Source organism: Mycteria americana, chromosome 2, assembly GCF_035582795.1.
Source record: "Mycteria americana isolate JAX WOST 10 ecotype Jacksonville Zoo and Gardens chromosome 2, USCA_MyAme_1.0, whole genome shotgun sequence".
Lineage (NCBI taxonomy): Eukaryota > Metazoa > Chordata > Aves > Ciconiiformes > Ciconiidae > Mycteria > Mycteria americana.
Window position 1 is genome coordinate 76,815,502 of NC_134366.1, and position 16,520 is coordinate 76,832,021.

Sequence of the window (16,520 nt, forward strand, 5' to 3'; positions counted from 1 at the left end):
ATAACAGTGAAGCTCCAGCTGTAGTTGTCATTTGCTGTCAGTCATTGTATCTTGTGCTAAATCCAAAGGACCCAAAATTGTTTCTGCAGAAACTACGTTAGAACTTTGGACCACTAAATCCCAATTCTTTTCCCTCACATCTTCTTTACTATTTTGTTTCAGAATAAAGTCATTAAGTATATTTTAGAAATCCAAAATGTACATAGATCTGTATTTTGATTTGCAAATTATCACTGTTAAGTTTGCATGTGTATATATGCAGATGTGTATTATTCTCTAACAACAGAAGTCCAGTGGATTCTGATATTTACATTATGCTTTTCAGTGCTATGACTGAGGAAATACGTTATTAAATATAATAACATTTGACAAATTTAATATTATCAGGTCAATAGAGTAATTTTCTTGACTAAATTTCATTAGGAAATCCTTTGTTTGTTTCTCTTATTTCTATTTAGTTTTATTATTTTTTTCAAAGACTGAATTTACTTGTAACTTGAGATCTGAATGCATGTGCCTGTTTCTTCTTGTCATTTGCCAAACTGTGGTCACATAAATATTTGCATTTATTAGTGCTTGGATACCAGAGTGATGGGCACCTTAGACTGAATAAAACATTTAAAATGAGAAAGAGATAGATCCTAAAATCACATCTGCTCTGGAGAACTGAACTTTGCTAAAGCAAACTGGTAGTTTAAGGTTCAGTGCATCTATGTCTACTCAGTCTGAAACAGTGCAAGTTTGGGTGGAATCCATACTCTCTCTACTTCAGACAGGTCAGAAGCATTGTCACCATTAGACATCTCTCACAGAGCCTCTGGCAATTTTTCAAGCAGTGGCTTCTGGGAAATATCAACAGTTGGCGTTGTATTGTGACAGAGAAGGTTAAGCCAGTTGCTATTAAAAAGATGATTTCTAAATATGTATGATTCCTCCATTAACTTCTGCAGGCTTAATTGTGAAAAGGCCCATCTATGCTGTTACTGCGATGGTGACAAGAGAGGTCACTCACTGTAGTCAGCCACCGGTTTCAACAGACATGGAACTGGGCTGACATTGCATACATGTCAGACTTTGGCTCTTCCAACCATATCTATCACCTCAGTCAGCTATCAAACACACCTGGGGTAAAGGATTAAGACACCTTATTCCACGCTTTACTGATGGGGAAGCTGAGGTGGTGAATGGAACACCACATGGTCCTGGCATTCAAGTCCACAGTCACAGCCGTCTCCTCCAGCCTCTAGAACAAACTGCTAAAAGCAAAGTAGGAAATGCTTTGAGGAACTTGCTTCTTTCAAAATACTCACCTCAGCTGAGGAATCTGTCTGATGATTGCTGTCTCCATGCATAATCCCAAGAATGCCAAAAGGATTACCCAAAGTTTTTAGATGTCAATTATCTGTTGCTCCAAAATATGCCCATTTCTGTCTGCAGATAGATGTGTGCAAGTTTGTGTTCTAGTCTACTCTGATAAATTTACTCATGATTCCCGTGCATTTTCGACACTCAGGCTCCGTTACTATCGTTCATTATAACTGAAGGAGTTTCAGCCGATTTGTTCTGTGGCAATCTTTCGGCTGAGCCACACAAGCTGTTCAGAAAAATCCCCCCGGTTCCGTTGTCACTCATTAGTCTTCACTGGATATGGGGGTCTAATGAAAGAGTCATCTCCCTATAAAAAATAGTGCTGTCTGCTTAGTTAACACAGCCTGCCTGCTAAATAGAAGGAGGTAGCAATGAAGTGTCACATTTCAAAGACTACAAGAAAGAACTGGAGTGGTGATAGACTGAACTAATGCATTCTTAATGAGAAGAAGCTCTTCTATTACTTTGATGGGATGCATGGAAAGAAGTACCGCATGCTCGGCAATAGTAAAACTCAGAAAGCCATTTTTAATGCTGTTGGAGAAAGAAGGAAGTAACTGTGGCAGAAGTCTTATAAAATTCTGCTTGCAAAATGCAAAAACTGTGTTAGCACGATCCTTTGATTAAGATTTAAATTCAAAGGTGAGAGATCTGAGTGCTCTGATCCCTACACAACTAAAAGCTTTTGGGGCTGGATAAATTTTGGGCATACAGCACAAGCCTTGCAATCAATATCTAGTCCACTGACTACTGAGCATTTCCAACATTGTATAATAAATTTAGGATAATAAGAAAATGCAAAAAGCCACACTTCTAATGCAGCAGAGGTAACTCAAAGGGTGTTAGCAATGGCTTGGGTGCCCTCAATAGCAGAAGATTTCTTAAAGACGGCTCCCAGACATTTTGAGAAAGTGGCCTTGGCCACATTCTGCAGTAGAGGAGGAGTAGTAATAAACATGAAAGAGTAATATATGTCTGGAGGAGAAGTACATCCTGATTCCACATCCTGATTCCACATCCTGATTCCACAACAATAGTTTCAACATTGGTCAGATGAGCAAGACCCATGTATGAGCCATACTCAAGGAACGTCAGTCTTTTAGGAACATTAGTGTACGTCATCCTACAGTCTGTCTCCAGCTCTGACCAAATTCCAGTGCTTCAGCAGAAGGAGGTGAAAAATCAGACAAGAAACCATTTGTTACTTTGAGTGGAGAAAAAAGTCCTCCTCAGCCTCCATAAGTGACCAGTGGGAACCCAAAAGCATGGATTTAATGCAGTGTAAACAAAGTGCCAAACAGACACATTTTTCAAACCTCATTGATGTTATCAGCTCAGTGTATGTTCAAGAACTCACAAAACAATCTTAATTTTCTATATCTAAGAACACTTTGCTCATGTTTTATGACCCATTTGATCAGCATTTAAAGCTCTACCTTAAAATAATGCTGGTTCTTTGTAGGAATTTGGAAGATCCATTCTGAACTTCACTTTTTGGATAGTTGGAAATCTTCTTTTAAAGTTCAGATTATGATTACTCATGACCCAGTTGACAGACCTGTGATCATGTGCTGACACTACCATTTTCTTCCTTCTGTTATTTACATTCCGTATGAGAAAGAATCATCATATTCCTCAGCCACTGTGTTGCTGAGCAAAACAAGTCAAACTTAAAATTTATTTGTGTATGACAGATACTGCTCTAGACATCCAAATAGGTTTTTTCTGCATCAATTCTGATTTAAGCTCATCTTTATTTAACACAGATGACTAGTGCTTTACACAGAATTCCAGAGGAGGTCCTCTCCAATGGTACTAACACTTCTATAGGTCTACTAAAAATATTTTGCCACATCCACTGTAGAACTGCATAAGCTCTTTTCATAAAGCCACCTTCCTGGCTTTTGTACTTGCATTTTCCAGTCTTCAGCATTTCCAATTAATCAGTTCCATGTTTACACCCAAAATCATGCATTGTTTTAAAGGGGCGGGGGAGAGGACTGCTAAATTTTATCCTGTTCATATGACCTGTGTCAACAAAGTTGTCTTACTCTTCTCAAGTGATGAGTGAGTCCTTCTTGACAATATTAAAACCTCCTAACTTTGTGTTGCCCACAAATTTTATGAGTGCACACCTAATTCTTGCTCTTAGGACACTAATAAACATATTGATGGTTCCTAAAAGTAATCCCTGAGAAACACAACTAGCAACTTTCCTCCTCCCAAATAAAACCACCTGTAATATACCCTATTGTTGTCTCCGTTTATCCAGCTTCTATCCAATTTAAGAGTTTTTATACTGATTTGCATCATTTTTGCTTAAAGTATGAGTTTCCTATGGGGACCCGCAATAAGCATTTTATATAATATCTAAATATACGAGATCTGACACATTATCCTTGTCTAAGAAACTGAAAACCCTAAACAATCCCCAAAAGTAATTATTTTAATCACAGATAATCTAATTGTAATTTCTCCCATTTTTAATTTTCATATGTGTTTTTAATCACTCGTTTCAAATCCGTTCCAAATGCGCATGGTGCTGAAGTCAAACTAATAGCCATGAAATCACTTGACATACTTTTTCCCCCTCTTCTTGGGCATATTTTCCCAATCCATCATTGCATACTTCTGTCATCTGGTACTATCTCCAAATGATATATATTTAAAATCTTTTCTACTTGTGCTTCCATCTGCCAGTGTCTTCAGTACTCTAGAATGAAGATAATATGGACCCAATGATTTTGTCACACTAAGCTACATGTATTTGACTTCCCCTTCAAATGATGTAATTCCCATTGATTTATCATCATTCTCCTTAGCTATCCTTTCAACATATTCATGTACATCAACTTCCTTGAAACTGGGGAAGAGCATTTATTCAACAACAGGTAAGCTATACATCAAGAATAATGTAGGCATGCCCATCTTACCCTTCAGGTCACTGCCATGGCCTCACTTCATCGCTTTATTTCTTTATTGTTCCCCTAGCTAAAAAAAATATGGCTTTGTTTTACTTTTCTGTGCAAGGTACAGTTCAACAAGGCCTTTATCGATCATTCCTTTGCTTCTATATTTTATGATGCCTGAAAAAAAGTTCTCCTTGATAATCAAGGCTTATTCTCACCTTTTGGGGGTTTTGTACCTATCCTTAGTATCTTGCTTAGTTAGTTACTCATTCAGAGACTCTAGCCTTTCCTACAATTTCTTCCTCCTGCCCAGCACACATAGATTATTTCCATTCTTAATGTAAACCCATCCTTTCCTGCACTCAAATCACTAAGTTCCTCAGGCCAGTCATCTTCACTCACTGGTTTTTCTATTTTCTAAAAGTTTGCCATTCTAAAATACCAAGCCTTAGCTATAGATTTATTTTTGTCCATCTTGCAATTTAAGAAGAACCAAATCCATTCATAATCCCTTCCTCGTAGGACATTAGTTTTTGGTCAGCTGCTTTGCAAGATCCTCCTCACACAAAAAACTTAAGCTTAAAATAGCACACACTTTGTTGTTTTATGAATTTCTGTACCAAAAAGTCAGTCTTCTGAAATGTCTAAGAATATCTAAACGTTGCTATTATTGATGGTATTTATGTCTATGTCTGGAAAATTTAAGTCTCCTACGCTCATACAATTTCCCTTATTTATTTCTTTATCTACTTATAGAGATGATTACCCTCTTCCAAATCTCAGCCTGTCAGACCATAATATCCCCTTCTCCCCAAATACTGTCCAAGTTGGGCCGCTTTTACCATCTTCCTTGCAGTGATTTTCATCCTAACAGATTATGTTTTATTCATGCCATCACATTTTAAGATCAATAAGCACAATTTGGCTGTTTTACTTTGCTACAGCTTCAAATTTCCTGACTTCTGTGTATTTTAAGTTGCATTCACATAGGCCAGTATATAAAATTTCCTTGTTTTCTTTTTAGATTGAAGAAACCCCAGGGAAAACAGCATGAGCTTCCCCACCCTTTCACAAAGTGATTATAAATGTACCTATTCATATTAGATTAACTTGACAGCATTTGGTTTGGGTTGGGTTTTATTTAGCAATATACACTAGCTATGAATAGTTCTTTTCTATATCAATAATGCTTTCTCCTAGTCACTACTCATCCACTTGAATGAGGTATAGGTGATACTGAAGTAGCGATTAGATTCTAACTGATGTACATCATTCATAATGTACAGAAAATGTGTAGTGTTCAAAAAAACCAAAAAGACCAGAAAATTGAACAATAGGGAACACTGGGGAGTGTAGAGATTTACCTCCCATTCACACTGTTAGCATGTAAACATGCTGTCAGATGCAGCTTTAAGCCAAATTCTAGAGTTTTGTGGGGGAAAATTGCCCAAAAATCTTCAGCTACCATCTCTCATAGCCATTGACCTTAGGGTCTGCTCACAGAGGACAGGCAAGGAATGAACTACAGCATAGTCCCTCAGCAAATATGCCAAGCTCAACTCTTCTTAAACATCACTACAGCCTAAGTTACAGTTCAACAGAAGGTTTGCAGGTTGCCGTTTTCAGTGGTAATAAGCTGTTATCGTGCACTCGAGTACAAACATTACCATGAAAATGCCTAGACATTGTCTGAAGTGTTAAAATTAAGTCCTCCTGTGACGAATCTTATAAATGATAACCAAAAGACTGCATATCAACTCATTTTATTTCCTATCTGAAGAAGACAGGGAACTTAACCTTAGATTTCAACAAAAGTTATAGCTAAGCCAGTACTGTAATACATTTCTTCCAGTCAGCGTTGCTGTGATTTAGATGAGAAGCAGCAAGAAAGATTTGAGCTGTCACACTTGGCTTTGAGCTGCCAAGAAGAGGTATTGGAGAAGAGGTATTGGAAGTTACAGGCTAAGGTTTAATTTATATTCCTCCTTTTGTTACAGGCAGAGATGGTACGTGCTGCTTTCCAAGCGCAGAGATCTTTCCTGGTGTTAGCATCTCAATGTCAAGAGCCTCAAGAGGTAAGAAAAGTGACCTAGCGTTTCAAGAGGCAGTGTATTAAAAAGGCTGTGTTCCCGTATGTTTAATATCAATCCCTGCATTTGCTTTTATTTGTTACTTTATTTATACAGTGCACTTAGAGGCTTGCTTTCAGTGTTATTAGCATGGCACTGTAATAATCAGAAAGCCATGGTTCAGAGTTAAGAACCTTTTCTGCACCAATACATATTGGATCATTGAAGAAACCAAAGGAGATTTCCACTTTACGGCTGTGAGTGGGATCAGTGTTTCTCTGGAAGCTGGAAATGCCGTGGAATAGAATGGCTTTTTGCTAGCCCCCCAGGGATGCTGTAAGACAGACTTTGACGTCAGGGGATAAGCTAGTGAGAGAAAAATCAATACTGGCCTGTAGACTCAGTATTCTCCAAGCTGAGGTCCAGGTTAGGCCAATTCTGGAAGGAAGGCAAAGCATTTTGTCAAGAAAATGAAAAAACAATTTATATCAAGTCGATTTATATCCTTATTTTGGTGGCAACTGTTTAAATCCTCCCCTCGCAACTAGAAAGCTCAGGGAAGCTGTGGAGTTGTTATGAAATCTCATTTGTAGTTTCTAGAGGGCACAAGGTTTTGGCCAATAGCACTGTATCATTCCTGGGAATAGCGATCATGTAGCCCTTCTGTGGAACCACCCTTGAACCTTCCTTCTTGGAGTGTGCAGAGAATGAAGACTTCACTTTCACAGTCTCTCCACGGCCTTCAGTTTGTCTTTTTCCACTAGCTCCCCGCTCCATAGTTCATTAAACTCCGTATTTTCAAATCAGAACTCTCTGCAACTGGTGTAAATTACTGAAATTTTGCTGTCACTATTGTTCTCCGAGACACAAATTAAAAGTTTTTCTAATCGGTATGTTTTAATGGCAAGGGTACTCAAGGAAGAAAAAAAAGCACAGATATTCCAGGCGAGACTTCAGATTTATAGAGTTCCAAGCAAGAAAGGATCAGTTGTTTTTCCAGCTGTCCCTGATCTCGGAGAGTAAAAGTGGGTCATGACTCACAGAGAACAGGCAAAATTCCCATTGGTACAGGCCTCAAGCAGTCATTTATATTGGCTGTGAATACAATTGCACCCAGTGGCCCACAAAACTCTTCATGCTCATAGGTAAAATATTCCCCAATGAACAGTTTCCGATGGCCTATAATGTAATGCATTGTTCTGAAGTGTTGGTATTGTCACAGCTCTGCTAAGAGTAAAAGCTATGGCTCACTGCTTGGCCTCCTGTGCTGATGTGCTATCAGTATGATTTTCTCTGCTTTTCAAGTGAGAATGGCAATGACTTCTCTCCACTTTTACCCTTACAACTTTCTGACATCAAGTCAAGGCTTTGAGATTTTTTCAACTGTAAAGTTTAGAAACTTTCATTTAAAGAATAGCAACAAAACAGGCAAAAAAAAAAAGAATAGGTGTAAAAACAGATTCTCCAGCAATCCAGAATGACAGTTACAGAAGCATTAAGAAAAGTAACAAATAAGAAAAACCTTGTCATAAACATCACCAGAGCTGGCCACATGTATCCATATGTCTTAGTTGCATGTTATCAGGCTTGCATAGATTTCTGCAACTTGTTGAAGGCAAGAAAGTATACTTTTATCATTTAACTATCTTTTAGCACTGAGGAAATGCCACATGATATGTGTGTACACATCATTCCAAAGTTAAAATACCAGGAATACTACAGACTAAAGTTTATTTTTCAGTGACAACAAACGCAGTCCAGTTACTTAAGTTTTTTTAACATAAAGACTGTTAGGTACACATTTTTCATAGGAATCCAAACACATGTTGTTGTTCATTTTTTTTCTCTTTTTTGCACATATTTTTTGCACAGATACATTCAGCTATACTATGACAGACCTGACGATAATTGAAGGCTGCCTATTCTGTGCAACTTGAACAGTATTTTCCATTGCAGAGAGTGGCGGTTCCAGGCACTAGGCTTTTTATATCTCCATCTCAATGGGGAAAAAAAATCCTATTGTAAAGCCACATTGCTTAACCATTTTGAAAAAGCTAGTTATCACCAGCTAACCCAGGAGAAGGAAATAAGCAGGGGTCCTCCCCCCCTGCCCCCCAGGACCTTATTGATGTGATGTCATCTGGGCTCTGGTTGTATTTATAGCCTAGAGCCATGGAGTCAGTGTGGAATCCAAACAGGAAAGCTAATCATTAGTGTATCAGAATGCACAGAGTAGAGAAAAGCAAATGAAGATGACAGCATATCTATAAATGCAAGAGAAAAGAGAGTAATTCTGTCATTCAGCTGTCTAGACTGTTTGCTTTATAATGTAAAGCTGTGAATGAGCCAGCGAGTTGTGATTATGGCATAGTAGCTTTGTAGACATTCAGAGACAGCGGTGTGGAGACTGAGGGGATTTACTGAGTTCCTGTCATGTTGGGATGTCATAGGTGGTGCCTTTAAAAAAAAAAGAGGGAGGGGAAAATGCCCTGGAAAAATTAATTAGCTCAGCTCTTGCAGCTTACAAACTAATGAATAAAGAATTCAAACAAAAAGAAAGCTCCTATATATATAATAATAATCCTTAGATTTTTTTGTGCTCAGCAAAGAGAGAAAAGTATATCGTACAAAAAGCAGGTTTTTTTCCCGTCTGAAAATGTTGAAGCCCTAGTATTCATTTAGCTCTTTAACTCCTGCTATGAGTCACTAGCAAAGATTTTCAAACAGTTAAGCTTGCTGAAGTTGCTTTTGCAGAGTTTTGCTTCTTGTTAATAATGTTGGGTTTTTTTCATTTGGAATCTGTTGCAGTGCACAGCCTTTATTATCTGTATATGTGAAAATAGTAGGAGCCGAGAAGGTAATTCCAGCTGGCATACCAATCTCACATCAACTGCAATAAATTACTTCGCAGAGAGCATGTTCTGTTACTTTTTATGGTCATGTTCTATATTTGTATGTGCAGTGGAAGAGATCACATGACAAAACCACCAGTTGATATTCCTGTTTGTGTATGTCCCAGCTAATGGCTGCTGGATACAGGCTCATTCAGCAAGATGGGATTCTTCAGTTCATCCACTTATTAGAAATCATCTTCTGATGCCAAACTTCAAACATTAAAGCAAAAAAAGTCTATTATAAATTGTTTACTATATACGAGATAGTAAAGAGAGACAATGGAGAAGGGAAAATAAATTAGAATATTGCTATATTCTGTGAGAAGTTGTTGAAAAAAGTGTTTTGAGACTATACGCTTACATGTTGCTTGGTCAATTCAGAAGACAGATTTTAACATAAACCTTCACAAAACATTATGAAATAGTTTGGATCTGAATTTTCTATTCCCCCTATTCTAAGCCAAGTACAATTCTGATTGAAACATTGTTATTTTATTGTATAATAATTTTAAAAGTTATTAGTGTTCCTGAGCAAGTTTATCTGTTCAACTTTTTTTTTATTGTTTATGATAATGAATACTAACGTACGAGATCACTGCTCAAAGTCACTGTGCTGAATTCTTTGTGAATGGTAACTTACATACTGTCTTCTCTTTATGAGTTGTTTCATTTCACTTTAAGACTTCAAACAATTTTAAGAGTTGCTTTGAGGGCATGAATGATCCATTGTTCCCATACTGGGAACTAGTTAATGAGATAAGTTTTTCTGTGAATCAATATAAACATATCCAGGCTGAGCATGCTCATGGTAAGAAGTACTACAAACAGATTTAAATGACAGATGCAGTTCAGAATATAAATGATTACATAATTTCTCATTAAAAAAAAATGCGGAGTTCATATGACTGCCAGAGCTCATGGATTTAATTGCTAACATTGTGCAGACAAACATTCCAATTAAATACCTAGCTTAAATATCCAGATTCTGCACACAGGTGGGAGGAGAGAGGTGAAAGAAAGTGAGAGGTAAAGGACAGCTTTCCCTTTTTTTCCTAGAAAAGGGAAAAAAAGCCCTGAAACCCAAGAAACTGTATTTGAAGTTAGACTTAGAGCCATGAGAACAAATCCTGAGGTTTTTAATTTTTTATAATTAAGCAAAAAATTTATTGTAGGAGTAGAATAGTTGTGGCAATTTCTTTGAATAAAGGACTCATTCTCAGAATTTTTATATAGAAATCAAAGATGAAGATTTACAGTTCCCTACTCTTTGTCAGTGTAGGATTGCTCATTTTTTTCTCTCTTCTATTTTTAAAGTACTTCAGTAACAGGACTCCTGGGACTTCTTTTTCTGCATCCTAGCAGGATTTGTTTTCTAATTACCTTGACTTGCTTATGTCATTCCATTTCCCACTACTTTTCCTGATACTTACTGGGATCACCCTTACTGTTTTCCAAAAATATGAAGAGCAGGATACTCCTCACCTCATTAATTTATTACTTACTTATGCAAAAGAGTTTGAGCCAAGTTTTGCTGCCATTCTACTCGCTTGACTGCTGCAAACTTGTACCTCTCTTTCTAGAAATAGCTTAAGGAAGAATTTGGTTCAGTCCTTTTAAGGTCCTCAGGTCCCAAACTTACAGAAGGTGCCAAGAGTGACATGGACACAGCCTGAGAGTTCTGAGCTCCAAAGGGAACCCCTTCCCCCTTCTGTTCTCTGAAATCTTGCCAAACTGTTGACATATTTCTGTTATCAGCAAGCCTACAACTGCATGTGACGTGGTCACAGCCAGAGTGATGGACCAACTGACAGTTTTCAGTCGCTAGCCTGCTGCCTTACAGTGTTCACAGGCTCATTTTTGGGTATTGTTGCAAACTCTTACTCAGCTTAGGTCCAGATAGCCCCCTGACACCTGTTATCTCATAATTTTGTCTCAAAGGCGCTCGACTGCATTTAACCAGCCTCCGGTTCATTATATTTTCTGATCGTAGAATCATAGAATCATTTAGGTTGGAAAAGACCCTTAAGATCATCAAGTCCAACCATAAACCTAGCACTGCCAAGTCCACCACTACACCATGTCCCTAAGCACCACATCTACACATCTTTTAAATATCTCCAGGGATGGTGACTCAACCACTTCCCTGGGCAGCCTGTTCCAATGCTTGATAACACTTTCAGTGCAGAAATTTTTCCTACTATCCAATCTAAACCTCCCCTGGTGCAACTTGAGGCAGTTTCTTCTTGTCCTATCACTTGTTACCTGGGAGAAGAGACCAACACCCCCTCGCTACAACCTCCTTTCAGGTAGCTGTAGAGAGCAATAAGCTCTCTACAGCCTCCCCTCAGCCTCCTTTTCTCCAGGCTAAACAACCCCAGTTCCCTCAGCCGCTCCTCACAAGACTTGTGCTCCAGACCCTTCACCAGCTTCGTTGCTCTTCTTTGGATGCGCTCCAGCACCTCAACGTCTTTCTTGTAGTTAACTTCTGTAGGTGTCCTTGTACCATTTCTCTTCCCTCACTTGTGTTTGCTGAAACTCCCAGGTCAGTAGCCCCTGCAATGAAAAGATGGATGCATTTGAGATTCAGTTCTGCCCCAGGGGCAGTGCACTCAGCTGTAAGAAGGCCCAGAGACACCTAGGGATCCAGGGAATACAGAAGGGCCATGATCAGTGCTACATCTCCCAGCCTGTACAGAAGAGAAACAGAACCAGAGATGCACATTATTGCACACCTCTAGACTGGCTTACATCACTAGGCACAGACTCTCCAGCAGTTCACGTTCTGTGCAAGAACCAGGCTCCAGTAAGCCAAGGCTACTTGCACTTGTTTACTCCAGTATGTCTATACTTGGACTAAGAACAGCTTCACCCCATAAGGAAGACATTATTGAAGATGATACTCAGTATCTTGTCTAGCTCCTCATCTGACATACCTGCTAAGCAGTTCTGGGGATCCTACAGACTCTTATGGGAGTTCTGCTGTGTCCTAAAATAATGTCCTAAAATCACCAGGCAATGGTGACTTCAATCCCTGTAGCAATGCTCATATTCATACTGCACCATGTGAGATCCCACTGAGCTATACTGATGGGACACTCCCTTTCCCATTAAGTACGTTATTCTTTATTTCTGTTAAACACAAATCTGAACAAGTACATTTCTTTCTCTGTGCTACGCAATTGTTTCCCAGGATTTCTGGACTGTGCATGATCTTCTAAAAGGGAAAGCACTGGGGATACAGCTGACTGAAAAGCAGGGCTTTTCAGTTCACAGGTTATTTAATTTTTTTCTAATTTTACTTTGGTCTAAAGCAGACCACAGCCAATGATTTTTGAATTCTGAAGGTTATGCAGACTCCAGGACTGCTCATTGAACTTGGCAGTCTTACAGTTTGCCTCTGGAAAGATCTCAGGTGAAACACATGAATGTCCAAGGCTGGAAGCCTGCACCATCTAACATCCCTGTCCTGGGACATACCCCATGTGAAACCTAATTGGCCTTAGCAAAGGCTTGTCAGATCTCAGATGTTGTGAACAAAGCAATTGTGGCTCAACAGAACACCATTTTCTGACAGAATGTTGCTACCTGGAATGCCCTAGGCACCTCTGACATGGACTACGATCACAACAGCAAAGATTGAGGAGTAGTAAATCAAAAGGTTGAAAACAGTTAATTTGTGTAATTGTTCTTGTTGATTAGGTGTGAGATGTTGCCTGTGTGCCTAAAGCAGAAGGACCCTTCCTTGTTGAATATACTGCCCACGGAGAGCAGTAGTGGACAGGAAAACAATATCTAGCGCGTTCAAGTCCATTTAAAAAACAGCCAGGGTCCTGGCCAAAAGCGTTGGGTGTGATTCCACACTGCTATAAACTGATGCATGCAGTTTGTATCAGGCCCTGGATTTCTCCACTGGTTAGAAGCTATTTGTCTTTCATGTTCCTCTCCATTTGCCCTCCCTCAGAGTTCACCTTTCAAAACAAATCCAGAAATGACCAAACTAGTAATTTGTCATGTGGGGTTATGATTTGGTCTTCCCTTTTTTTTCCCACAAAGCACAAAATTGCTACAGCTAATATTGGCTGTTAGATTGAGAATTTATGTGCTATCTAAGAGGAATAAAAGCCAAATACCAATTAAGTCACTTTGGAAGCACACAAATGTGTCTAAGCTTCTGTGCTGATGAAGCTGACCAAACATTTCTGCAGATTTGTCTCTCTGTGTCATGGTCCTACTGTTGCACAGCAGTGAGTGGAAGTGGCAAAACCTGTACTATTGACAAACAAACCAAACACTTGTTACACCACTATGTTGAAGATTTACAGTCTAAGAAAACAGAATAAATTAATGTCTCTCTGTAGTTAGTTAGGAGGAGACCTTTGAACCCTGAAAATATCAGAATACTAAATCTGATATTTCTCACTGATAGTCTCTACTGCCAATCAGAAAATGCTTGCACAGAAAGTATTGGATTAAGGTGCAGTAGGTTATGCTACAATTTTAAGAGCAAAACTGTGGTACCAAATCTGATACACCATCTGCAAGGAGAGATGGAGATAGGCAGTGCTAAAAGAACAGTTTGCTAGCCACCAACAAAAGCTGTTAATATTTCACTATGGAAGTAATAATGAAAAGAAAAAAAAAGAAAGTAAGCATTTGAGGAATCTGGATGCAGCACTGGGAGGCTCAAAGTTACCAACTAGCTTAGATTCACCTCTGGAAAAAAAAATATTTTCTGTATACTTAAAGAAAGAGGTTACTCCTCAGCCTAATCTGAACACTGATTCCATTCAGACTGTTGATACCCAGCTACAAAAAAAAAGACAGGCCTTTCTTAAACCACATATATACAAAAAAGGGACTAATTTAAATTTTAAAGTCTTCTTTACAGATTGCCTTTACAAAATACAAAATATGGGAAATTACAGTTAATCTAAAACTATTTTAGTTGTAGAATCATAGCCACTCATAGCAGAAATGCATCTCACTGGTGGTCACTGAAGCTACCAGTATCTCATTCCTATAGACACTGGATGGGATTCTGCTCATCAGCTTTAACTGTCAAGGTAGGCATGTTGTGTAAGGTGTCTTTCTAGGCTCTCTTTACAGTAAATGGCAGCACCTCCAGAGTGCAGTCTTCACATCTATTAATGTCTTCTAATATATAGTCTTCTAACATCTATTAATAGGTGAAAATAACTCCTCAGGGACATCTCTTTCTTCATTTACAATAGAGGGAATCAAGTCTCAGCTGAGAGCAGATGCTCACTTTTTAAATTGTTAGCACTGAGTGTGGCGGATGCTATCCATGACATCTTTCATCCCTTGAAAGGATGAAATGTGGGATGGGACTGTACTAGGCTGTTTGCAGAGGTAATGGCTGTGTCTACATTAGTGTTTTAGTTCACAGTGGGACTATATTTTTCCTTCAAATCAGCCCTATTTACTATGCTGTGATTCACACTGTAGAGCAGTCTTAGGGTGTACAAAATGGTTATCTTTCTGATGATGGAAGATACACTCCCAGGCAGCACCTAAACCACAATTTACAGCTAGTCCAAAATAGCCCCCCACCCCAACACATATAGTGTGAATGTCAGGTCCTCAGCACCAACTGTTTTGCTCTACAGAACCATTCCTATTAGGCTGCACTACTTGCCAACATATACAAAGACAGCTGATTCAAATCAACTCCGTGTTTCAAACTTGCCTGTGAAAAATACGATGTAAGTATGATGGAGATTTTGAACTGACGGAAGAAAATAACAGAACTGTAGACCATGGAATAAAGGTTGTAGTCATGCTGTTCTGGTTGCAGCTGAGTAAAATGAAGGGGCTGCTGATCCCAAATGCTCTCAGCTTTCTTTTACTGCTCCTACGCCAAAGGTTGCCCCCCCCCAGTTAGCATAACTTAAAAGGGTATTTGTTCCCTCACCATGTTTTTTTCATAATAGGTCAGGTTGATTTAAACACTATAATAGTGAGGTCTGAATTGTGTTGCCACCCATCAACATAAAAATTCTTCAGTAAACAATCTCAGCCCTCAAAACCATGTAAGATTAGCTTAAAAATACATAAGATCTTTAAAAACTCTATTTTTATTTACCTGCTGGGTTTTGCGCCTTTGTGATTCATGCTGGCAGGTTTCTGGACAACAATGGTCCTGAGAAAATACCAGTTTTCTCAAATGAAAGCTGAGATTTTCAAGTAATCACTGGCTCAAGCAGCCAAAGTTTAAGCAAGCCACTCAGTTTAGTGTGACTTCACAGGCAAATCACAAAACCCAAAAGTCTGGCCATTCCTCTGAATTAAATCCATGTACCCCAGTCCTGTTAAACCTGTCATCTGGGGGACTTCTCGTGTGAGTATTACAAAAATGCGAAGGAGAGGAAAGTCTGTTTGGTGTGGTCTGTTGGAATACTGGTATGCCAGGCCATTTTATGAGATTGGGCTGAGACTGGTAAGTCTCTGAAGCCAAAGCCTAAGGCAGTTCTTGTTGCATGCTCAAACTTTTTGGAGTGTTTTGGCTAATCACTGCAGTAGTCTTACTACTCTTGATTTTCTAATAAGAATTATAAGACATGGATCAAAGCTGCCTGGTTGTTTAGGTATTAATATTTAAAAAGACCATCTGGTTTTAATAATTATTAAAAAAGGACAAAGGCATACTGGGAATTACTTTTGATATTTCTAAGTTGTGCCACTTGCATTTTTAAACATTTCAGCAAAACTGATATTGTAATAGGAATGGTGTTTATACAAAGACTCTTAAATTTCTGTTAAACAACTGTGCTGTGTCTTAAATGACAAGAAATTTTATCTAGCACATGCCAAAGGCATGCTGAAGATTTTTCCAACAGCTCTGATTCATCTCCTTGAATTCATTTTTTCTTAGAGATACAGTATAGACAATCATTTTATTAACAACCAGCTGTTTTAATATTCATTGCAATAAAGAGATTATTCTTCTAGAACCCTCCGCACAACTGGTTCTGCATTGTAGAGCCAAACAAGACTGATTACTGCCAGAATTAATGAGCCTTTCTGTACCCGTATGCCATATACACTATAATTCATCTGCAGTTTAATCACTAACTAAAAATTTAGAACTGACTGCTGGGAGACAGGACTCAATAAAGTGATTCCTTGCAGGCTGGTATTCCGTTGTGTCCAACCCTTACACAGAAATTTGGATCGTGCCAAGCTTGCACAAACACACACACACATTTTGTGCAGCCAGCCAGCAGCCATTGCAGAACAGGACAAGTGCAGAGCGAAGGGAA

General features: G+C 38.7%; 1 protein-coding gene across 2 annotated transcripts in view; it reads left to right on the top strand.

Moving 5' to 3' along the window:
- CAP2 (cyclase associated actin cytoskeleton regulatory protein 2) overlaps window positions 1–16,520 on the top strand; it is a 71,944-nt gene that overhangs the window by 26,880 nt on the left and 28,544 nt on the right. For both annotated transcript variants that reach the window (XM_075493828.1, XM_075493827.1), the window contains one exon: window positions 6,275–6,352. In XM_075493828.1, the coding sequence (XP_075349943.1) occupies window positions 6,275–6,352 (78 nt within the window). The remainder of the gene's footprint in view (window positions 1–6,274; window positions 6,353–16,520) is intronic.